At 42.4% G+C, this 24,308-nt stretch overlaps 2 protein-coding genes across 2 annotated transcripts in view; one reads left to right on the top strand and one right to left on the bottom strand.

The window, feature by feature from the left end:
* Window positions 1-1,081: 1,081 nt before the first annotated feature.
* Window positions 1,082-7,418, bottom strand: ccdc80l2 (coiled-coil domain containing 80 like 2). The gene is made up of 12 exons (XM_047568989.1): window positions 6,834-7,418; window positions 6,654-6,742; window positions 6,380-6,553; window positions 6,133-6,284; window positions 4,499-4,822; window positions 4,152-4,389; window positions 3,835-3,991; window positions 3,180-3,316; window positions 2,627-2,778; window positions 2,283-2,386; window positions 2,066-2,146; window positions 1,082-1,857 (listed from the first exon to the last, which is right to left on the bottom strand). Exons 1-12 carry the CDS (start codon window positions 7,165-7,167, stop codon window positions 1,517-1,519), a joined length of 2,283 nt encoding a protein of 760 aa, XP_047424945.1. The 5' UTR covers window positions 7,168-7,418; the 3' UTR covers window positions 1,082-1,516.
* A 2,758-nt stretch (window positions 7,419-10,176) lies between these two features.
* nnt (nicotinamide nucleotide transhydrogenase) overlaps window positions 10,177-24,308 on the top strand; it is a 32,113-nt gene continuing 17,981 nt past the window's right edge. The window contains exons 1-11 of the mRNA XM_047569398.1: window positions 10,177-10,250; window positions 11,850-12,069; window positions 15,203-15,432; window positions 16,185-16,402; window positions 16,800-16,887; window positions 17,035-17,123; window positions 17,851-18,038; window positions 18,218-18,351; window positions 18,447-18,638; window positions 19,661-19,814; window positions 20,743-20,904. Coding sequence (XP_047425354.1) covers window positions 11,916-12,069; window positions 15,203-15,432; window positions 16,185-16,402; window positions 16,800-16,887; window positions 17,035-17,123; window positions 17,851-18,038; window positions 18,218-18,351; window positions 18,447-18,638; window positions 19,661-19,814; window positions 20,743-20,904 — 1,609 coding nt within the window. The 5' untranslated portion in view covers window positions 10,177-10,250; window positions 11,850-11,915. The remainder of the gene's footprint in view (window positions 10,251-11,849; window positions 12,070-15,202; window positions 15,433-16,184; window positions 16,403-16,799; window positions 16,888-17,034; window positions 17,124-17,850; window positions 18,039-18,217; window positions 18,352-18,446; window positions 18,639-19,660; window positions 19,815-20,742; window positions 20,905-24,308) is intronic.

Here is a 24,308-nt window from a genome sequence, read left to right as displayed (position 1 = left end):
AACCTGACAACACTCATTCCATTGCTCTCATATATGTACGCTGCAGGCCGTGTCATGCAGACTCTCCCAGGATGAACCGGGTGGAAGGATCTTTTCGCACTGTCCATTATCCGCCATCTGACGACTCTAATGCGCCTGGCTGCCATTTATTTGAAATGTGGGAGGTACTTCATACCAACATGCAAATTTGACACAGAGACGGTTAGCTTCCGTTTTACTGCAGCTTCCCACTTCTTGTTTTTGTCTAGTTTTACTCATACTTCACCTTTTGAGGTTATTTTGCGCTTTTAAGGTTGAGACTAAAGTAAACCTTGAGTTTAGGTCATTTTTCTTTAAAGTTATCCAGTTATCTTTGTCCCTCTGTTCTCGCTCTTCCTGCTTCCTTCCCGGTTGTGCTTTCAATTGATAATCGTCACACTCTCAAGTCTTCGGTGTGCCACTGTGTAATGATATTTGCAGCCATGACATTAGGCTAAGCTTTTTTTTTTTTTTTTTTTTGTGGGTTTCAAGCGCTATGAAAGTGAGGTATCAAAGAAAGAAAGTGATTTTACTCTAAGCTTCAAGTGGCGAATGATTATTATTATCATTAAAATGCCTGAGTATTTCCAGACCTGCAGTCACAGTGCATCTGCTCTTTTACTCTTTTACTTTGTACTCCTTCAGTGGAATATTTTTGTCGTTCTCTTGTGCTTGATACACTGCTGCACTAACAGAAACTAACACTAATGCATGTGTGATCTTTGTGGTTTTTAACATGCACAAGTACAACTCTGAGCAGTGTGAAACTGCCTGTGTGAAAAAAATAAAACGTGCACAAGGGCCTTGGAAATAAGTGGACAGTGCGCTAGCTGTTTACAAGCGCTCTTATCAGATGCAAAGTGCTGTGCTAAATCAAACAATTCCTGTTGGAATCAGGGTAAACATGGCATCAGATAAAGTTCTTGGCCACAACTTTTATTTTCAACAAATAAAAGGCTTTATAGACAAGTCAAACTCTGCTCTGTTGGAACCGCTGCAGGCTGTAGTTTGAGTGTTTCTTTGCTGTCTGCAGACTGGAGCTGTTCAAAAACAGATGTTTAGATCAAGAGAGAGGGAAAACAACATTTATTTCCTTCAACTAAAGTTTCAGTTTCAACATCATTTCAACAGAGGAACTTTCACTGTGTTTGTTCTCCACAGAGTGAATGTGTTAGAAAATAAATCGACAGAAGTGCTGCCAAAAACTCTTTTGCTTGGCCTGGGCTGATCGTCTCGTCCTGTTTCACTGCTGCAAATAATAAAAGGCCACCAGCTTTTCTGAAGAGCAGTAAAGCTGAAAGGCTGCACATATGCTTTTATGCATTAAGATATTCTTGAATCAAACAATCAACTTTTGAAACGTGCATTTATTTATTTGTATAATATCCATCTTTTTAAAAACTGATTCCTGTGAGTCCAGAGTCAATTTTTTGATAGTCACATCCAATTTGTGCAGATCTCCTTCACTCTGCAGTATCTTCCTACTCCTTTTCTCTCATTATTCCTGTGATCGGTGATACTGGTATGTGTCCTCTGCCCCGTCGTCATCATATCCGTGATAGTGTCCAGTCTCGCTGCCTCCTCCCCCGCCTCTGTCCTCAGCCGGGCAGTGGATCCCCAGCCTCCTCTGCAGCTTCTCCTCCTGGAGGCGAAGCTCCATGGAGTCCACCAGGTCGTAGATGTTGTCCAGGGACCACATGGGTGATGGGAACCACGCCTTGACATCGCCATCCTTCCCCACAACCAGCATGCTGAAGTAGTCCTTACTGATCTTCAGCTGTTCTTTCAGATTGTTGACCGTGTCACGAGATAACGACTCCACCTCACTCTGACTACGACCTGGATGTATGAAGACAGAAAGCTAAAGTTTCGCAATGCAGTTGCAAGCTAAAACAACTTCTTTTTTTTAATGTTTTGTGATGCTGATACTAAATATAACAACAGTTCAACCTTAAACCCTAATAATTTTTACATATATATTTTATATTAACGCACATTTTTGAATCCTTTACCCACGGTGCAATGGGACTATTTAACTGTAGCTCACCGTTTAAGGGAAACAGCTCAACAGTTCCTGATGCTTTTTGTCCGGTTCCAATCAGCTTTAACATGGCAAAGTGGCGAATACCTGAGGAAAGACCCAAGAAGACATATTTTATCATTAGGAGCATAAAAATAATCCAGCTCACCGAATTTAAATAAATGTATGTACATTTGCGCATGCACTTAAAATGTCAAAGCACACAGTGAGTTGCGTTTCTTACCCAGGTGACACTCTTGTCCGTTCAGAGCAGAGAGCTGTTGCTGAAAAGAGTAGTCGTCCTCAACGGGAGCAGAGATAAGCAGCAGTCTCCTCTTAGACATGAACCTAGACGCAGTAAATAATCATGGTAAATCTTATTAAGGCGCATTTTGTGTCATGAAGTGGATAATTGTGTGTACTGTTTTTCAATTGGGAAATAATTAATAATTTTAAACATGAGGGCATTTTAAGTCAGAGCATTTCCATTGAGTGAGAGTTTTTTGTATAATAACAGGCTTCTGAAGAGGCCACAGACGCTGCTGTTCTATGTAATATCTGGTGACAGGAGTTATTAAATTATTCTACCTCAGCAGTGAATTTTCAACTACAGGTTGTTGCTTGTCTTTGGAGCAGGCTGGGCTACCCTTCCTTTCTTTCTCCTTTTCCGGTTGCCTTGAGGGAAAGTTGTCAATGTGTTCCAACAAAGCCAGGCTTGATGGAGGAGCCTCAAAGACCCTCTAGATGAAAGATAAAAACAGATTGAACCAAATAGAGAGAGACCTGGCAAGTTTATGTGTATTGCAATTGTTACACAAGATTACTCATTTGTTCTCAGAAGCAGAGGTTAATAACAGGGGAAGGGAAAGGAAATTAATATTATTAAAGAGCAGTGACACAGCTCAATATGTGTTCTTATTTAGTAAATTAAGGTTTTGGATTTAATTTGCACATTTAAAAGTAAAAGTCACCTGTTTGACTTCTGTACTAGCTCAGAACATCTTCCCAGAGAAGATACATGTTGTTCTTATCACTTCTTATCACTTCCTGTTTCCAGATATCAACACTAGTAAGAGCAGTGGTTAAACAGAGCATGCATGCGTATCAAAAACCCAAATGAAAGGACGACAACAGAACATACGCTGGGCTTGATGTCGTAGTCTGTGACAGTCATTGAGAAGAGGTCAGGGGATGACAGGCCGAGCTCCGACCTCAACAGAGAGATCGGGCCTGAATCTGAGAACTGTTCCGAGAGGTCGCTGAGGGGAGGCTCTGACTCTGAAACAGACATGAGACCATATGAATAAATACAAAATGAATGAATGACAAAATACCAGGGCCATCTTACAATACGATTACAATGTGATGCACTAAACAACTTTAATTATGAGCCTTCTTATGTTGTTAGAGTTTGAAGTATACAGTGTCCCTTCTACACGTTCATCTGTTCTCTTTAATCATCTGGATTACGTATCGTATCGTATCGTATCGCATCGTGACGTATCGTGTCGTATCGTATCGTGTCATGTCGTGTTGTATCTATGTCACATTTTAATGTGTCCAGGGCTTTGTTTCATAACCAGCTCTGACGAGAGTATATTTGATCACTCCCATGTTATCCATAATATCCATATTTCCATTTGATCGTGCCTGCTTTTTGACTTCAAACTTCAAGCTGCATCTTGAAAGAGAAATGCGCATGAGATTTTCCAATAACACAGATAACCCGTAAAGAGGACCTAAACAAATGTTTTACATGCAAATGTCCCATCAAACGCACACGTTGTACTCCCTACCAAGCTGGTGGTGCTGCATCGTTAGCGCCGCGTCACTTCCTTCTCCCACAATGGTTGCCACGGTGATTTTCCTGATAGCGAGCTCGCAGTGTTGCCTCTCGTTCTCCTCATTCTGTTGAATGTACAGTGTTGCATCTCGGCTGGGCGTTGACATCAGCTAATAGGAGGACGACACAGCGGTAGGCCCACAGTGGTTAGTGGTAGGCCCAGGTTTTTTTTTTTTTTTTCACGTATTGTGTTGTGGTAGCCGTCATGTTGCTGGGGAATATTGACAACAAACAAAAAGAAATCAGAGAAGATTAAAGAATTGCTCTCACCATCAACCTTCGTGTTCCTTTTAAACTGTCAACGAAGTCCTTCAGGGCTGTTTTATCCTTCTCAGTTGCCTCTCTGTTGGACTTTTTACCTCTTCCTTTTCCTTTCTTTCCTTTTTTTCCTTTGCCCTTTTTCTTAGAGCTCTGTTTTTCCTGCGTGCCATCCTTTACATTTACTTGTGTTTTATCGTCATTCTTTTTCCCTCCGTGTCTTTTCTTTCCTTCGTCCACCTCTTCAGGCCTGCAAAATACAATATGAAAAAACAACTTTTATTAGGAGCATGACACAACTGATGTAAACACACACGAACACACATCACAGCTGCACTCAAACACATAAAATAACGCACCTGTCTTTCTTCACTTCTTCATTCTTCCTAGAAACAGATGGCGGACTGGGCACTTTTTCTTTTTCCTGTAGGTTAGAAGTGGCCCGATCATCACTGTTTGAGGACTTTGAGGCAGCACCAGCAGGCTTCTTACGAATAACAAACCTCGACTGACCGCTCAGTATAGCCTGAATCCTACTCCTCAGGGCATCTTTTTTGTCCGGAAGAGGTCTCCTTTGTAATGTCACCACAGACGTCACATTTCCTCGTCTGTGAGGGCTCAGTACGGTCTTCGTCTTTACCTTTTTTCTTTTCACCACAAGCTTCTTTTTTGTGATTTTACACCTGGTGTGAAGGGAGACACAGAAAAACCTTAAACTCCCACTTGCGAATAATCACTTGGATAATACACGTTAGTATCACTGTATAATTGCTCCTACAAAAGTCACATTTTCAAATCAAGACCTTTTTAAAGATGAATTTGTTATGAATGGAGCTGACAGACGTCCTCATGAAAGGCCGCCTGAATGTTTAGTCGTAGAGTTTTTTCTTCGTAATGTTGTAATATGTGTGTGAGGAAAATGTTTATATTCCCACAGGCCTCAACCTTTCATCATGCTTCGGTATTTCCTACGTTAAGTTACCCATTCATTTAATCGCCAAATCGTTATGCTATGTTTGCACTGGGAGCTCGTTGACATCATCCCTTTAAAAATTAACCGGTGAAGCGAACAGAAAAGCCGTGACTGGTGGACGTTCTGGAGAAGGTTGAAGGAAGCTGAAAGTATATGTAGCACATCACGCTCGTCGCATATCGACAGAGACGGGGTGTGGGTTTGTCGCTTCATTTCACCGACTTCCACTAAAAATGACATGTAGCCTAACAGTGTAGCAGTTGCCTCGCGATGTTAACACGTCAAGCGTTATGTGTCTACAACTGCCCATGTTGTCGCCTTTGAAGGCAGTATCAGTCCCTGCATGATTCTCTCTTTAACTTTAGCCCTCACTTAGTTTTTGCTCTCCTGTATGTGGTAGCTAATATGAAGGTTTTGCATATTATCCATACATAACAAGTTGTATCCTTATCCACATCCAGTGTTTAGGCATAGACAGTTGTATGTTGCAGAATGCAAAGCCCTGCGTGACAAATTTTGCATATGCACTTTGCACTATTTGCACTTTTTAGACTAGCGGGAGGTCTGTCGAGTGAGGTTTGCTGCGAGATTATCTAGCTCTCCTTGTCTCATTTCGCGTTTTGCTATTAAGAGTGTCAAATTGGGCCAACCAAAACGCTTACTTACACCACTATAAGCATTTTAAGGCTAGCATGATGCTAAGATGCTATCATTTCTTTTACATCAACCTCTTAGTCTAGCATATTGGCATGCAAACATTTACTATGTGCATACTGCTGAGAACAATTACAGCCTCAAAAGTCACCAAATAAAACACTGGATAATTTAAAGTGCCGGCATAATGGTTTCTTGGCAATGCATCCAGTGGTGGGCCTGACATGTGTTTTGCTAACATCAAGGTGTGACCGAATAAAATAGTTCTTCTTCAAAAAAACAAAACTTCAGTGTTAATTTAGATCGATTGTCTACTGGATAGAAAGACCTTGTTGTGCAATGACTATACAGTCAAAAGAGGTAAACCTCAGTTTCGATCCTTTTCTGGTCATCTTCTCCAGCTTTCTCATGGGAAACTGATCAATGAGCTCCAAAATGGCCTCGACACGGACCGGATACGGGAAGCGCTCACTGACCCGAAGGTTCTTCTTCATGACCAGCATGGTGAACACTTGATCCTGAAATGAGGAGAAATGAAAACACTTCAGTTAAAAAATGACTCAGACAGAAACTTCGTTATGTGTCATCAAGAGATGTGACTCCAACTTCGTACTTGGCTGGTGAGCTCCAGGTGGTGCAGCAGTTTGGTAACTGTGTCGGGGTCCAGGCTCTCTACCGTGGCATCTCCTTGAAAAGTGGTTTTCTGGATCCGACCTTCCATCATGGCATTCTGGATGATGGTTATGATGAAGGTGTCTCTTTCTGCTAGTTGGCAGTTCAGCCCTTTCTGGTAGAGACAAGAGGACAAAGTAGTTGAATTTGGATGTAATATGTCGCTAAATCAAAACAGACAAATATAGGAAAAATACATCTAAACACATCTGTACCTGCTCCATGTCTTCTAGCTGTTTCTCCATCAAACGAAGGTAGTGGTCGTTATGTGATGTGGCTGTTATCACCCACAGCCTCTTTTTCCCTGTAGGGAGAGAATGATCAGAGTGATTGTAAGAACTATAAGTGACTAAACTTAGAAACACCTTCGCCTGTTAATGAGTTAAATTTCCTGCCTGCAAACTCAGCCAAGAAGTCCAGCTCCGGAGCCAAGCTTGACGATGACTCTCCGACTCCTCTGTTGTCACCATGTTTGCTGTCTTCCTCCAGCCCCAGTCCATGTTCGATTCCCGGAGGGAGATCGGAATAGTCTCCCCAGTCCCTTACATTAGGGTCCCAGTTATCCTTTGGCTTGCTTCCACTAATGCCGGGCCAGGCAGAAAGCGAACTCGGGTAGCTGAGGCTCCACAGAGCGGCACACAGCAACACTCGGCTTGACGTATAAAAATGGAGCATCCTCACTAGCTGATAAACTGGTGTGGTGATCAGCTGGAACTGCTTACAGCTCATAAATCCTCATCTGGAACAAAAATACACATGTGCAATCTTGTTTTTTTTTTTTTAGGCGAAAGCGCTGGAAAAGCTCACAAAATGTCCATGTGAAAAGTTTCCATGCTCTGAATCCGAACTCAGAACCCCACCGAAGGCTGCAGCATTCTGTTTCCTGACAAAAACAACAGGTGGACAAAAGCTGGTGTCTGAAAGCTAAAAGCTGAGCGTGCAAAGATGTTAAACCTTCTCACCACCAGAGAGACTGACTGAGACGCTCCTCTCCTTGCACACAGACACACACACACACACACACACACACACACACACACACACACACACACACACACACACACACACACACACACACACACACACTCCTGGTTCATATTATACCCCAGGCTTGTTAACAGGAAACTCCTGGAATTCTCTGCAACTTCAAAGCATTTTCTTGCAGAAAAGTCCCTCTCCCTCTCTCGCTCACTTTCTCTCTGTCTCTCTCGCACACAGAAACACACACATGTGCACAAACACACTCACTGTTTTCCTTACACTGACTTCAATCAAGAGGTTTCAACCAGCTTCAGGGGAGCTGATCCTGACATATCGCCTCCCTAGAGTGGGGTCATGGAACTGACAATATACCTGAGAGGATCTGTTCATTTTCAACCACACACATTACTATGTCAGAAGACAAGTGATTATTCACCCGTGTTGATTTACGCATATGTCAGTATCAATCAGACACTGTCATATGAGTAAATTATTTCTCACAAACGACTGCAGCATGCTGCGTGGTAAAACACAGAGGTGAAAAAAAAGTGAGTGCTGAGAGAATGAGGGTGGAAAAGTGGGAGTTTAAAGGTGGTAAACGCGGGCCAGCCCGAAGCCATTTGTTCAGCGGGGTTGAAGCTTTTAAACGAAGGGAAATGGTGACAGCCATAAATAACCCAGAGCAGATCACAGATGCGCCTGTCCAGAAAGGTTCACGGCAGTTCAGAGTTGTGAATCTGAGGCCAGCGTGCCCACAGGCGAGTTAACCTTTCACTTCACCAATCGAACATAGCAAAATATCATCATTTTGGCCATAATTTTTAAAGGAATCACATGGAAAAACACAGACACGCAAAAAAAAAAAAAAAGTGATTAGTAATAACCTAAAGGTTATTATTGGACAATGACAATGACATTGACATAGCGTAAAGGTAGTTACTCACTGTATCCTTGCACCTGGTTCTTGACCACAAAGTCGCACATTTGTTGGTTAATTTAAGTTGTAAGTGTTTCCAACGAAGAAGAATAAATTCCATGTCTGCAAAAACGGATAAAAATAACAATGCAGTTAAATACCTACATATCTGTAGGGTGAACCTCTACAATGAAAACCAGGCGTAGCAACGACGCATTCCACTCTTTGAGCCAGATAAAGAGAACCAGATGATCTCTAAGTCTGACCCAAAATGGTTGTAGACTGTATAAAGTATGTAGCACTGTAGAAATTTTGCAAATCTATGTTTTTCATTAACAAAGATTTGTCACAAAACAGAAGTAAATATATATAATATAGTAAATCAGCACTATACTTCACATATAGTGAATGACTGTGCCACTGCTGGTAAGGTGCTGGTGTTCGGGGTTGCATTTTGTAAATAATATAAGGAAGGCCCATGTGTTACATTTTTAAAGGCATCATTTTAAAGGGTTTTAGTTTAATCTATCCCCAGATACATACATACACATATACACTGATCATACGAGCTCACATTTTCATCATGGTGTAATATTTCTGTGGACTACAGTTGAGACCAGCATCAATAGGCTCAAATCCCCTCTTTCAGTAACCACATGCCAGCAGTGGTATCACTAAACCTGAAAACCCTGGACTTCATAGGCTGTAGTTTATCTCCACTAGACACACCCTGAAATCACGGCCATGAGTTCGCTCAAAACATTCTATATTTTTTGAAGATCTGTCAGTGGATACAATTTCTTTAAAATTATATTTTCACAACAGAATGAATGGATTTCTGACTAACGGAGCTCCTGTGTGTGATTTCAGCACTGCAGAGTGTTGCTTCAGAGCAAGAGTGTCCGAGATGTTAGTGAACACAGCCTATAGACATGCAGGTATGTATAAACTGCCTGAAGGTGTCGTTTAAACTGTCTGACACTGTGACCCTGCATCTTGTCCTTGTGCGCTGCTATATGGAAGGACAGCTGTTTCATTGTGTAATTCAATTTACCACACTAGGTACCTCTCATGTCCACAGTGTGTTAAAATATAGAGGTGTGAAATGCAGTCACTTCTATCCTCACTGTTCTAAATATAGCGCATGTACATACTGCACACTGCAAGGATATGTATATATATATATATATATATATATATATATAATATATATATATTATACATATATATATATATATATATATATATGTATTGAGGACTAGGGTGAAAAAAAGACTAATGAAAACCAGGTGTAGCATACAAACATGACGGAGACACAAAGGACATACAATTTTGTGCAAGTGTGCTGCAGAAGCACATGCAACTTTTCCCCTTTTCTCAAGAAAGAAAGACAACACTTCTCTTGTGTTGCAAGGATATCATTTCTGACATAAACCTGTAACATAGCGCCTCTGAGTGGACGCACACGGTGTTGCATCCTCGGTATCATTTTGGAACTCCATTTCTGTTTTAAGATAAATCTGTCATCTTCGGTCAATTTCCGCATCATTAGATGTGCATTTGCCTTTATGTGGCTGCGGTTTATGCGTTCAGAAATCTATGCTCCTGAAAACACAACTAAAACACGTAACTCTGCAACTACATTCATTCGCCAATATAGAATTTGGACATATTACTGTCAAACGTTAAAATATAGAGGTAGCTGCAAAGCAAACACATGCACAATAGGTATTTAATGCTATTCTTTTTTTATTTATGAGCCATCGGTGACAATGCATCAAATGTTGTCGGATATCCTCTGATGCGTCTCATCATATGATCCAATAATATCTCTATGCCGATGTGTCTCCAGCAGACACCTTCCGGGTCGACAGAAAGCTCGCTGTGCTGCACAGAGCCCGGACTGTCCGCAAAGGTCAGTGGGGGTACCCTTCTTTTATGCGTCTACTCTCATTCTCTGCCGTGCATTTGTTTCGGTTTGCGTGTCTGTGAGTGTGCAGAGGGGACATTTTGACTCACTCGCCGCCTACATTCATGAAACGGATGCGACTTTGTTCCCGGGTAGCGCGGGAGCTAACTCTCGTTAGCTTCAACTCCTCCTCTTCCTCCCCTGGCGGCTACATTTAGCTGCGATGGGAGACAAAAAGAGAGACGTGGTAACCCCCGGGTTAAACTCATGCTCTCTCTGGACTCTCAGAGAAATGTTGTTGAGAACTGTCACGCTAAAAATACATTTAATCCACCAGTTTTTACGGCATCTTTCGCTGGTTCGGTTGTGAAGCGGCTGAGAAGCAGTAGATGGATGTAAATATGTTTTTATTGTTGACTGGCTGGGTAATAAAAAGTTAACAGGGCCGTTAACCGCACTTTTATGAGGGTGTACACCAGGTTTAATAAGATACATTGAGCACAAAGCAGCAAACTGTGGCAATATGATGAGTAATATACACAGGAGAGAATGTCTGAACTGAAACCGAGCCATTCATATTTCTGGACCGCGTCAAAGCAGCGCGCTTTGATGACGTGGTCAGTTTTCTAAATATGAAAATGTGACATTAAATTACCTCCTAGTTAAGTTATATTACGCCTGTATTGATCTTATTGACCATTCATTATCTCCAGAGACTATTTTGATTGTTTTACTTTCCCAATTCATTTACCACACCTGAAAAAAACTGTTCAACGTTCGCGAAGTTCCCAACAAAATAACCTGAAAGAGCCTTTCATCCACCTGTGTTTTTATTGTGGCGGCTGCGGTTTTTAGAAGTGCACGTTTCTTAGAATTTGATTAACCTTGGAATTATAGGTTCATTATTTAAAACTATGGGGAAAAAAATATCAGAAATCAAAGAGCTGCTGTTTATTTTTCTGTTTAAATTTGGGTTTGACTCACATACACACAGGCATATATGTATGTTTTTTGACCTTGTCTCTAAGACATGTGTCATTATCCAGTGCGCACAGAGTGACCTAGCGGAGTTTATAGCCAGCCAGTTCTAGTTTAAACCCTAATACACCAGTCACTCACCCAGTTTATCCCAGTTCCACTATCGGCTTTTAAAGTAAACATGTTGATTTGTGCCTCTACGGTATTCAGTGCCTTGCAGTTTAAAATAGTGGTTTTGTTGTGTACAGATGAAGCTATTTGTCCTTCCTAAATCAAAAGCAGAAAAAAAAGTGTACACGTTTGCATGGTAGCATAAGCCCATAAAAGATTGGTAGTGTGACTCCAAACAGAATGCATGTTGGATTTAGGTGCAAATGCTTGTTGAAAGTCAACGTGACCTGTTGCCTAAACAGTGGTTACTTATATGTGGTTATTCCTATGGAACAAGGCAGCGCATTTTTCTGTATCTCTTTTGCCGTATGTGTGCAGTCACTTGTGGATTCTTGGTGAAATTGGTACTCTCACCTTTACGCACTTTCACCCTGTTAACTTCTAACCTCTAATGTAAACCCCCTCCCCTCTCCCCTCTCGGTCTGTTGCTATCCGTCCGTCATGTCTCCTCCCCAGGAGGGCTGCTGTGTGTCCCGTTGACCTCCCCCTGCAGTGCGAGTGTCAGGTGTGTGTGTGCGCACCATGGCGAGCCTCCTCCGTGTTGTGGTGGCCAGCTGCTCGGCCCCGGTGTTTAGCGGCGTCTCCTCGGTGAAGCTGCAGAGCGGCGGTGCTATCAAATCGTCATGCGTGCGGTTTTTCAGGACCCATCAAGCTCTCTGGCGGTGTGCCAGTCCAGGTAAGAGACTAGCAGCGGATTGACGAACACAGTATCATTTACAATGCAATTATTCGGATGCTGAGTTTTTCCTCATCTGAATAGATTCGACTTTCAGTACCGTGCAACTCATCATTGTTGCATTGTAACTTTAAGTGATCGCTTGCTGTAAGTATTAATGAGGGTCACGTGATCTTTACTGCTACAAAATACTAATGACAGCATGGGTCTTATATGTACACCAAGCATCATCAGAAGTATACAGTTGTCATGTTGACATGCTGCCCTTGTGTCACACCATTAACAGACTTCCTGGAACAAATACAACTGTGGGAAACAAATTTCTGTCTTTTTTTGGGAAATGCTCAGGAGAAAGATTGTGCATGTTATGTAACACTTGCCATCACAAGCGCCTCTGTTTTTTTTAGGTGCATGTCACACCAGTCACAGACTAATGGCAGTGCACTGACTGTGAACCAAGAGACGTTCATACAAACACATGTTCTGCATGTTTGTGGATGGCTTTTTAAAATAGCATTACACTGTTTCTGTCTTTAAGAATTTCTGCCTAATGTTTTGAATGTCATATTTATGCATTTGTACTGAACAGACCATTTAGTAGTAGATGCTTTTAGTAAATTAGATTTGATTTTGATTCTTGGATGGGTCCTCCTGCTACTTAACATCTGTTCTGATTCAGTGGTAGAAGTTTGCCCAGTGATAGCCGCCTGAAAGCAGCGCCAGATGTAGCTTCTGTGTGGATTCTCATGTTCTTGTGCATCGGGTGTTTTAACTTGAGGTTAAAGCTGGCAGTTAAGTGGAAGCCCTCGTTGCGTCCCTTGTCGGATTTGGCAACTCATAAAACAAATCTGTGGTCGTGTTCAAAATGTAAATATATCCATTCATTTTCTCCTCACGCTTATCTTTGAGGTCATAACATTTTAGTTAAACCGCTGTTTAGCCAAAATAGAGATAAAGGCAGCTAAACAGAAGGCTCCTTGTAATCCCACGTAGTAATTTCTACTCAACGTCGGGTTTCTTCTTGTAGGTTTAAAGTTAGTGTTGCTACCTGCATGTACTTCTCACAGCAAGGTCACATAAAGGGTACTGCTGCCCTTAGGCATTGTTCTACATTTTCCTCTCCCTGAAGCACGGATCCAGTGACCAGGCAGTAGGTGTGTGTGTGTGTGTACTGCGCAGCCGGTACCAGCCGGCTGCAGGAGCTTTATGTCTGCGCGTGCAGGTTTTCACAGTTGTGCCCCTGATGTCGGTCTGTCTCTCTCTCTCTCTGGTTCACGGTGACAGAGGTTGACATTCTTGCAGTTGAGCCAGCTCTAGTAACAGCTGGCAGCGTCTATTCTGGACACACAAGTATCGGCTTACATGTGCATGTGATAACGCTCTGACATCCAGGCGGCCTCCAGACATATAGCGTAGATTGAGACCACGTGTTGACGTGAGGTTTGATTTGTTGGCTGCAGAGTGGAGAAGATGACACTGCTTTATGAAAGATTGTTGGCAGTTAGCAGGTGCTATGTGATCTGTTTCTACAGTGTGTTAAACGGCTAACGCAGCCCTGCCACGACTACTGCATTGGCTGGCTGCAGACTGCGTCTATCGTTCTTCATCTCAATTGAACATTCAAATGTGTGAATATTTCCTCAAAAACATGATTAGAATGAATAATAACAATTAGAATAAATTGACTGTAGACTAAGCTCTGTGCAGCAGTTTGTACCTCTGCCTAGCTCATCCTACCTTTACTGATTTCCTCTTATGGATGATAGACGCAGACTGCTGCCACCTGTTGGTTCGGAGAGTTATTTCCTCTCACGTATGCGTTAGCTTGTCCCCGGCTGTAGCCTTTGCGATTTCTCCATGTGCCCCTTCTCATTCCAGGCACAGACGATGTGAGGGAACATCACAGTTGGCCTTTACTGTTGTTTTTATGTCAGATCAGTTTGTGGCCTTAATTGTGCTATGGAATAGCAGGAAGCCTTTAGCAAAAGCTTGGACAAATTCAGACACACTTGACTGGAAAAAAAAAAAACAGTTTTAAGTATCACATGGCCCCACCTAATTTCCCTTCCTACTATTCAAACATCCCTGACTGCTCAGCTAAACTGAGCCTTTCTTCTTGGAAAATCGGGGCTTCTTTTGTGGCTCTGATGTGGAAAAATATCAAGTCCTGAATTAGGTCCAGCTAACTACTGCAGCTTCATCAAAATGTTGTGGTTTAAAGGGTATCATAATCATATCTCCTGTATGAGATTATCAAGAGAAATTAAGATGCAAATTTGCATTTTTTTTTTTAACAAACATGACCGACTTGCACTCTTGTTTTGTGCTGAATTGCTTTCAGTAGACCAGGGCTGGTCATGGTTCATAGTGGCAGGATAGAGGAAGGGCAGCAGGCTCGTGTGTTTATGTATAGATGAGACAGTGGGAAAGAGTGCAGTGGAACTTTCCATACAAGCCAACTCAGCATGTGACCTGCAAGTAACACTATGAGTCTGGATACTGAAAAAAAAAAAAAAACTTTGAACCACTGTTTTTAAGACACTTTATTTTCCCTCTTGCGCAAACCAAATGAACTGTGTACTGTTTTACCGTGGCTTAATGCCCATTGTGTTGTTCTGTTGGTGTCCTTTTCTACTTGTAGTTCTAATGCTAATTTTTTCAAATGATGGGCCACTTGCACACTGCATGACTGAAGTCTGTTATTACGTAACAGGACAGAAACCTCTGCCTACAAAGGGCGTTGAACGTACAATACAGTATTTATAGTAAACGCAGTGTTAAGCCGTCGTTCACTGCAATGAGGAACTAAATGAACTAAAAAACTGTATAAAAATAAAGCTACGAACGATCACTTCCTCATTTTCTGTTGCCTAATATTTATTTTTCTGCTGTTTTAAAGCGCAATGCGTATCATAAACGTGTTGGTGTATAAGATTAAAATATTCTGCAAATTCTTAAAACACGTTGGAACAACCTGACTGTGTCAATAACATCTTAGTTTTCAAGCCGGCTGATTGTTACCTTAGCGTGACTTCCAGGGTCATCTGTCACTAGTGAAGCACGACGTGTAAATAAATGAATTAACCACAATGTTAATGTTTGTTACCGTTTCCCTCTCTCTCTCCCTCTCCAGGTATTCCATACAAACAACTCACAGTCGGCGTTCCCAAAGAGATTTTCCAGAATGAACGCCGCGTGGCGCTGTCTCCCGCCGGTGTCCAGGCACTCATCAAGCAGGGCTTCAACGTGGTCGTCGAGTCCGGTGCCGGAGAGTCGTCCAAGTTCGCAGACGAACATTACACCCAGGCCGGAGCGACGGTTAAAGACCTCAAAGACGTCCTGGCGTCCGACGTGCTGGTGAAGGTGAGGTTTAAAGTGAGGACGAGGGAAGGAAGCGGAGAAGGATCAGACACGTTAAGTGGTCGGATGAAATCTTGCAAGCAGTTGAACATGTCAGAGGTGTCTCGTTGTCTGAGGGACTGCTTGAGAGGAGGTAATGAGGGCCAGTCGGCGTTTTGAAGGCGGCAGATTTTGGCGCCCGATGTGTGGGTGGATGACAGAGCGCGGCAATTTGGAAAAGAAAGCTTCCTAGGCCAGGATAATTAAATGAAAAGGGTTGAAAGGGACAGAACTGTTGGGTCCATTTTTGAGGAAGAACGATACATCTGGAAACTACTAAGCAGCAGCAGCAGCAAGGTAATCCTGCAGGGCAACTATTCAAGTCATCACTTAAACTGTGAAATGTCAAAACATGCTGTCAAATATGTCTTCAATGTGCAATAATGGAATGTGGAAATTTAAAGGATGTTGATGATTTTCCTGTTCAATAAAAACGTCTGCTTTAAATCTATAATATAATATAATATAATATAATATAATATAATATATAGAATAGTGCTCAGGCCACAGTGAGTGAAATTGGGAACACAGGATTTGATGTACCGTAGAAAAGATAAAACCTTTCATGAAGATACAAATGTCCCACTTTACAGTAGCTTCAATGTCCTGGAGAGCTGCAGTTAAATCCAAAAATATACTGTGACACATCCTCCCGTCGGATGTGCAGAATTCAGGTCATGCTCGGATGAATCCAAGCTGAATTCCTTTTGTTCCAGGTTCGCGGTCCAGTTTTCAACCCTTCTTTGGGCGTCCATGAGGTGGAGTGCATGAAGGATGCAGCCACCCTTGTCAGCTTCGTCTATCCGGCTCAGAACCCGGAGCTGATGGACATGCTGTCCCAGAAGAAAGCCACCGTCGTGGCTATGGACCAAGTGCCCAGAGTCACCATCGCTCAGGGTTTTGATGCACTGAGCTCCATGGCGAACATCGCCGGGTACGACCTTCTGATGCTCACACAAATGAAGACTATGCACATTATTTATTTACTTCTCCATTAATGTCATTTTCCTTCTTACAATATAAGCATAATTCAATGTAAAGTATTGATACACTGGTAACGTTGTACAGTTTAAAGGTATATAAATATAGCAAACCAAAACCTTTAGCTAACTGAGCAAACCTGGCTAGTTCCTGCTGTTTGTGCTAATGGAATAATACCAGTAATTCTATAGTCTTTCTGTCTTATAAACAGTAATTTCATTTTACATCTAGTTTATACAACTTTAATTCAAATATCTTCTAATACTTACTTTTTAATACTATAATGTTTTTGTAATTTTAATTCCAGCTGTATAACTTTGGACACAATCATTTGCCACGTGTCATTCCAGGTACAAGGCCGTAGTGCTGGCAGCTAACAGCTTTGGGAGGTTTTTCACTGGTCAAATCACAGCAGCTGGGAAAGTGCCACCTGCAAAGGTACGTAGTACGACACTGTGTGTGTTTGGAGTTGATATTTCTGTTACTTTAGAATGAATGTATAATCAGTGAATGTGTGCATTAAATTTATGGTGCACATAGACTGTTCTTGGCCATCGCTGACTGTTTTTCTGTGTCTTTTAATAGGTTCTGATCATTGGAGGAGGTGTCGCCGGGTTGGCAGCCGCTGGTACTGCCAGGGCCATGGGAGCCATCGTTAGAGGATTTGATACCAGGTTCGTTTGTCCTGTGCACCAGCTTATATGGCCAGTGGTGTTAATCAAACAGGGCAGATGACTACGGGGCGAACCACAGTGAAAAATATCTGACTTTTGGCTCCTTAACAGTAAAAAAAAAAAAAAAAAAAACACCTGCATTTTTCAAGAGGGGCAATTTTCTTGTGAGGTAATGGCTGTTGGAAATGAGCAGTGAGGCTGTAATAAATGGGGGGAAATTACTCTTCACTACTTGAGTCCCTCATACGGAAAAGTTCTCATTTGAACATGTAGTTTAAATTCATAGGAAAATATGCCTTTGTAACTTTCCATGTAAATATTTTCAGTTCTGGTCATCCGGCAAATTATTTCTGAATGAATTCATTATTTGTTTTGTAAAAAATAATCTCAGAAAATCGGTGGAAATGTAAATTTCTCACACACTGTGACAGTGTCTTCAGTTGGCTTTTGTTTGACCGACACTTATAATTTTTTTATTTCTTTTTTAAATTTATTCGAGTATCAAGCGTAACATAAGAGAAACCGCTGCATTTGTATTTCAAAACCTGGAACCATTTTATTGTTGCTCTAAAAATGATTCATTATGTTTGATTTTCACAATACACGGTAATTAATTTTCCGCCGGGCGAGTGAATCTATTTATTTTTTATTTATTTTCAGTCATAATCAGATGCAGCTTGTGTTTTATGCCTGACAAAGAAATGACCTCACCTCTATCCTCTTTCAGAGCTGCAGCTTTGGAGCAGTTCAAATCTCTGGGTGCAGAGCCCCTGGAGGTGGACGTCAAGGAGTCGGGAGAAGGCCAGGGGGGCTACGCCAAGGAAATGTCGAAGGAGTTCATCGAGGCGGAGATGAAACTGTTTGCCAAGCAGTGTCAGGAGGTGGACATCATCATCACCACCGCTCTTATTCCTGGTAGGCTCGGAAGCGCAGCTCACGTACAGGCTCTGAACCTGTGAAGTGAAGGCCACTTCCTTCAAAAACTAAGGCTGTGTAAACAGTTGTCTGTCTTTCTACTGGACAGGGGGTTGGAGACTTTGCAAATACTGTAAACGAGGCCTTCATGTCCGTCTTTCTTTATTTTAACATCGTAGGTAGGCGGGCACCCATCCTGATCACTAAACCCATGGTGGAGAGCATGAAAGACGGGTCGGTGGTGGTAGACTTGGCTGCTGAGGCTGGTGGAAACATTGAGACCACGGTACCTGGAGAGCTGTCTGTACACAAGGTATACACACACCGTTAAAACATAAGTCACGTTGGTTTAAGCTGATGATGTAGGTTGTTTTATGTAAACCACTGGTATCTTTTTTTTTTTTTTAGGGAGTCACCCATATCGGTTACACAGACCTGCCCAGCCGTCTACCAACGCAGTCCAGTACTCTGTACTCCAACAACATCACTAAGCTGATTCGGGCCATCAGCCCCGACAAGGACAACTTTTACCTTGATGTGAAGGACGTGTTCGACTACGGGACCATGGACCACGTGGTCAGGGGATCTGTTGTCATGCAGGTATGATGTTATTAAAAAAAAAAAAAAAAAAAAAAAACATGCATCTACAGTTACTGTTAAACCAAACCTCAACTTTAGAGACATAGCTTACTGCTCGCAACTAACCTGAAGTCATTAAAAGAAACATTTAAATGCTGCAGGTGCAAGCTACAGTCACTAGGTGTCACCCTGAGGACACATTCTGCTCTTCTTATTAGGTTTAGAGCATCTACCTTAAAACTATTACACACACATGCAAACTTGATTTGTATAACTTAATATAGGATGCATCTTAATGTAGTCAGTTACTTGTAAGTTGTTTTATTTGTTAGATGAGTTTTGATGTTGGAATATCAGCACTTGCCTATAATTAGATTTTTAAAATGAATCAATCTGAATACCTTTAGCACTTAAATCTTATCAGCTGTGTACCGGTGTTGACTTTTTGCTTTTAGATAACAAGAGTACAGCTGTAATATTGCCCACTTAGTGTCCTGAATCTTATCAGCGTTGACTTGTACGTTAAGCTAAATAAACAGAATTATCAGTTGATGCATTGTTATCGGGGAACTAGAATACGGATCTCGCCATCATTACTGAGCTTTCAAGTCAAACCGCGACCGCTGTAGATTTCTCCAGTCAGGTGGACCCGTATTGTTTACATAAGTCCTTAGTGATATATCATTGTTATATTTTGGGTGGATAATTTTTACTGTAATCAGCCTGTAATCACATTTCAGTTAGTTATTTGACCCACATCAGATCACAGTCTTTATGAATGATGCTGCAATCAGATATTAGTTACTGTACAGGTCCAACTAATCATTCACCTTCTTTATCCTGACAACGAAGTCTAGTGTTTCATAGATTTGCAAGTGCAACTGAGGTCATTGCAGACGATCAGGTATTATTTGAATGTATTATGTGTTATGTATTATACCCCTTTTTTTGTGGTTAAGAAACACTCGATGAACTTGTTCCTTTGTAACTCTGTCTTCTTTTCTCTCTGTATCAATCTCTCGCCAATTCATCGTCACCCCCAGAACGGAAAGAACCTGTTCCCCGCTCCTCAGCCCAACAACTTGCCCACCGCCGCTCCTCCTAAACCCAAGTCCGTCCAGGAACTGGAGAAGGAGAAGGCTGCGCAGGTCTCCCCCTTCGCCGCCACGCTCACCACTGCTGGCGCGTACACCGGAGGTCAGCCGTCCCGGATGAACCCGAAGGGTGTCCCGTTAAATTCAGCTCACAAACGCAAAATCAGAATCACGTACCCGTTTACACGCCTGAAACTTTTACTGACGTTAACTGCATTAACGTTGCATTTTTAAGGGAGATCGAGGTCCCGCTATAAGGTGAAGGTTGGGTTAATAAGCAGCTTTTTAGGTCACTGCAGGAATGTGCACAGGAGGCGTGAAGTGACAGAGGCGTATTACACACACACACACACATGCAGGCACCCTGTTAGCGTCAGGAAGTGTGCATTGTAAAAACGGCGTCCTGCTGAGTGTTTGTTTGAAGTAGCGCTGTAGTGAGGGGTTCCCATGGAGCTACACAGCGCTCTGTGTAAGTGCGCCACATGTAGTTAATGTGGTTCACACATTGTTTAGGTGCACGAGTAGTTTCCTACTTAACACCAATGCTCGGCTACTGACGTCGCCTGCCGATTTGTTTATTTATTTTGAGCAAGAACCTGCTTAATGCTTATTAGCCTGGCGTGTGACGAGGCTGTTTTAATCATTTTAGACCGACCCGTGTAGACGGACAAATTCGTCTATGTTCAAGTCCGTACAAGAAAACTTTGTTTGAAACTGGTAAGTGTACCTGTCTGAGGGGAAAAGGAAATTAGGACAACATGGGTGGTCAAACACACACCAAATGTGCTTAGAGTTAGGGAAATCACCAATTTATACAACCCAAACGTCTTGTTAGGAGACAGGAAATAACTTTTCTCCTGCACAGAATTAACCTGAATGTTATCTGACCTCCTTTTAGGCCTCGCCCCCTAATGTGAAACATTATTTTGGTTGAAATGACTTTTTTGTACTTGCGAAGCCCTTTTTTTTTTTTCCCCTTTCTTAGAGCGGCTCTAGCTTGACGTCTTCATCCTTGTCTTTCTCCGCGCCAGGTGTCGCCACCCTGCTGAGTCTGGGCCTGGCTGCTCCCAACGCTGCCTTCACCCAGATGGTCACCACCTTTGGTCTGGCTGGCATCGTGGGATACCACACGGTGTGGGGAGTCACCCCCGCCCTGCACTCCCCGCTTATGTCTGTCACCAACGCCATCTCAGGTTAGTTGCCTCTTATATGTTTTAAGAGGTCATTTTTCTATCTGATTTTACACGAATGCTGGATTCTGCACCTTCCTCCAGGACAAAACTCCCTGAACCACTCTTTGATAATTTGAGCCCAATGAATCAGGTCAGCTGACCTCATTGTTTGGGCATAATGTTGCTGAACGTAGACCTGAGCAACTGCAGCAACACCAGATCATAGCACTGCCCCCACAGGCTGGTTAAGTAGACACTAGGATCATGATGGGGGAATCACCTTAATCTGTCTGTCTTACCCTGATGCCCCATCACTCTGGAACAGGTTTCCGCTTCAATCTCCTCAGATGTTTTCTCCGTTTGATACATGTCAATGATTTGACCCTTCTCAAACAGACCAACATCTTTTCCACGACCACGGGATGTGTCTTTCCACGTGGTTGTTTAAGAACTATAGGTTGTTTACCTATTTACTTTTTTATTTTTATTTTTTTTTTGGCCAGGGCCAGTTGTCTGATCCCATCTGGGGGAATTTTCGTTTCGGATTAAGAGGGTTGGTGGAAATCTTCGGCTGTGGTTTGTCACAAAGAGTTCAAAACCCTATCAGCGACCACTTGCGGGCAACTGAATGTTGTAAATGTGAGGGAAATCTACGAAAACAATGAGCGTTTCAAACGACAAATGAAGCCGGAATTGATATTTACTGCAGCGATAAAAATATGGGTCACATGGGTTGAATAAATTCAGTGTGACAGACGAGAACAAAACTCTGTTGTATACAACAAATGACAAAAAAACTGGTAGTCGTTGTAAGTAAATGAAATAAGAAACAATAACATCTTCCTCAGAGCAGCCGGCCTCTGTAGGCTCGCAGTTGTTTTTTGCCATTCGGCCCAAATAAAAATGTTTAAGATTGTGTCCTTATTGTAAGCTGCTGCTTAACACGCAGGGGTTGAGAGGTTACCGAGCTAAATGTATGTGTGTGTTCTCGCAGCTTTGATCAGTCTAAAGCCCCACACTGGGGTAGGAAGTAACACACCGCCGGTGATCTTTGAGGGTCAGGGAAGTCCTTTGCTCGTTTAGTCACGCACACAGCCGGACATCAGAGCTCGGTGCTGGAGCCCAGCAGTGTAACAACTAAGAGACAGTTTTCACTTTCTTTAAAGCTTTATGAGCAACACCTACACCCTATTCACGTGTTCCCACTTTCACACCGTCTTTCTCTGGGTCTGCGGCCTTTTATTTTCTGCCTTTTGGAATTTACAATCTGCGACCGTGTGAAGTTTGTCCAAAGCCATCATTAATGTAAGCGCTCGAAAGGCCGCAAGTTCACAGGGCCGGTCGCCGAATATTCGCTAAGCTTCGCTCGTATGAATGTTTTCTTTTTTTCTTTCCATACACCTCTGTGTCTGCCCTCCATCTGTCCTCCGTCTCCTCTTTTCTCTCCCTTTCCTCCCTGTCCAGGTATTTTCCCCTTCATATTTGGCGTGGCCTCATCACCTTTTTTTTTTTTTTTTTTTTTTTCTTTTCTGTCACTGACTGACTGCGGTTATGGAAACAGTGAGACCAGCAGAATTCTGTTGTTGTTGTGCCAGGCATCGTAAAGACGCACACAATCACTCACAGACGTTAGGGAATCATATTGGAATTTAGGGTTCGACTGAAAGACGGTTATATTCTTCGTCGAGATTATAGTGTTACAAACAGCCCGTGACTCTAAACCAGGCCGGGGGGGGGGGGGGGCATTTTAAATTGCCCAGGTACTGGTTTCATATCCAATGGCCCATGAAGCTCATCTTAATGAAATGCTTTAATCTACTTGAGAGCACTGATTCACTACCGCGCCTCGCCGCCTGTAGCCTGACACCTTGTGACTGTCTCGGAGGTGCACCTACAGGACGTCAGCCCACCCAGTGTATACATCTGTGTATGTGTTCGCGTGTGTCCACTAATGGCTATTAGCTTTCTTTCTGGCTAATCTGTTCGTTGTGGGGGAGAGGCATGCTTTTGATCTCCACCTAAAGAGTGTAACTCTACCGCTTTCTTTTTCACAAATACAAATTCTTGGCTGTAGCATGTTCCATTGTCAGTGACCAGGTCTGACTTTCTGGCTACAATACAGACACTGTTTCATTATTATTTTTTTTTTTTTTTTTTTTTTTTTTTTTTTTTTTTTAGCATTTACCTCCTGTGAACCCTTTATTGTTAGCATTTCGGCTAAAAGGAAAGTACCAACCATTATCTGTCTTCTTAGATTAGTCTGCAAGAGCAAGTTAAATGAAAGAGTTCTTTTGCAGCGTGAACAAACGGATACAGTCTTGAAATCCATTGATTAACCGCCGCATTCACTGATCAGAGATGGACTTTCTAGATAATCTCGGCAGCGTTTTACATCAGAAGGCGTCTTTAGTCCTAGACAGACTGGTGGGTGTCTCAGCCTCAACGCTGGGGAAAGTAACAACTCACATGATAGCTGGGTTATTATTGTTATTATTGCCACTGGCAACATTGGGCTAAACCGAGGTCTTTGGTGTTTTTCAGGCCAAACTGATGCAGAGATTAAGTAGGGACCCTCTACCTTCTGTATGTTCTATATTAAACTCTGCCTAGAGATATTTATTGATATATGTTGTTATTATAATTTAATAATTTAAATAATACACAAGTTCAGCGTGTAATATGCAGCCTCATGATTAGCTCAGCAGCAAAAGGGGCGGGTCCTACTGGAGGCTTAGATTGACGATCCAGTGTGACACTCTGTGTGCAATGGTGCACTGTAGAGACGGCTCCTGTATCTGACTGAAACATGACACCTCCCTTTAGTAAAATGTCTTGGATTCATGTATGTATTTAAACAAATTTAAATTTGTGGGGGAAACTTAAAAAATATACAAAAAGTTTGAATCAACCAAAGATTTTGCAACCCTGGAGAGTCTCCTCAGACAGTCTCATAACTGCAGCATGGTTTTAGGACTTAAATTGCACTGAAAAACAAAACAAAGATTAGCTTAAAAATTATGCTAGTACAAATGTAGGAAGTGGGGCCGTTGGGTGACCAAAAGATTTAAGTTGCTGACCATGGGCCGCAGGATTCTGGGTTAGTGGTGTTTAGAGCAGCCGACCAAGCTGGTCATTCATTTGTTAGTCCGTCATCATGGTGAATTTTGCTGCTAGTGTTTCCTTGCACTAAATGCGTTTGCTTCATACCCCAATTGATCATATCGCCTGCTCCCATTTGTTGTCGCCTTGAGATTAGCTCAACTCGGTGCCCGTCTGCTTCGTGTCGCCAAAGCTTTTTTCATCGCTACAACTCGCTGACTTTCTTAAACATTCCAAGGCCTCTTGTTGCATCCTGACACACTCTTCAATGGTTTGTTGTGCTAGAAACCAACTACAAATGCTTGGAAAATGTGTTGTTCCTCCAG

The sequence above is a fragment of the Mugil cephalus genome, chromosome 19, assembly GCF_022458985.1.
Source record: "Mugil cephalus isolate CIBA_MC_2020 chromosome 19, CIBA_Mcephalus_1.1, whole genome shotgun sequence".
NCBI lineage: Eukaryota > Metazoa > Chordata > Actinopteri > Mugiliformes > Mugilidae > Mugil > Mugil cephalus.
Note: the sequence above shows the minus strand (reverse complement) of the source record. Positions and strands in the feature narration are given on the sequence as shown.

Bases quoted from the DNA above. Each gene is read 5' to 3' on its own strand.
- ccdc80l2 (XM_047568989.1), bottom strand. From the start codon at position 7,167: ATGAGCTGTAAGCAGTTCCAGCTGATCACCACACCAGTTTATCAGCTA. The intron at 6,743-6,833 runs GCAGGAAATTTA...CTCTCCCTACAG, and splicing joins CTTCTTGGCTGAGTTTGCAG to GGAAAAAGAGGCTGTGGGTG. The intron at 4,390-4,498 runs GTGCGTTATTTT...TGTATTTTGCAG, and splicing joins GAAGAAGTGAAGAAAGACAG to GCCTGAAGAGGTGGACGAAG.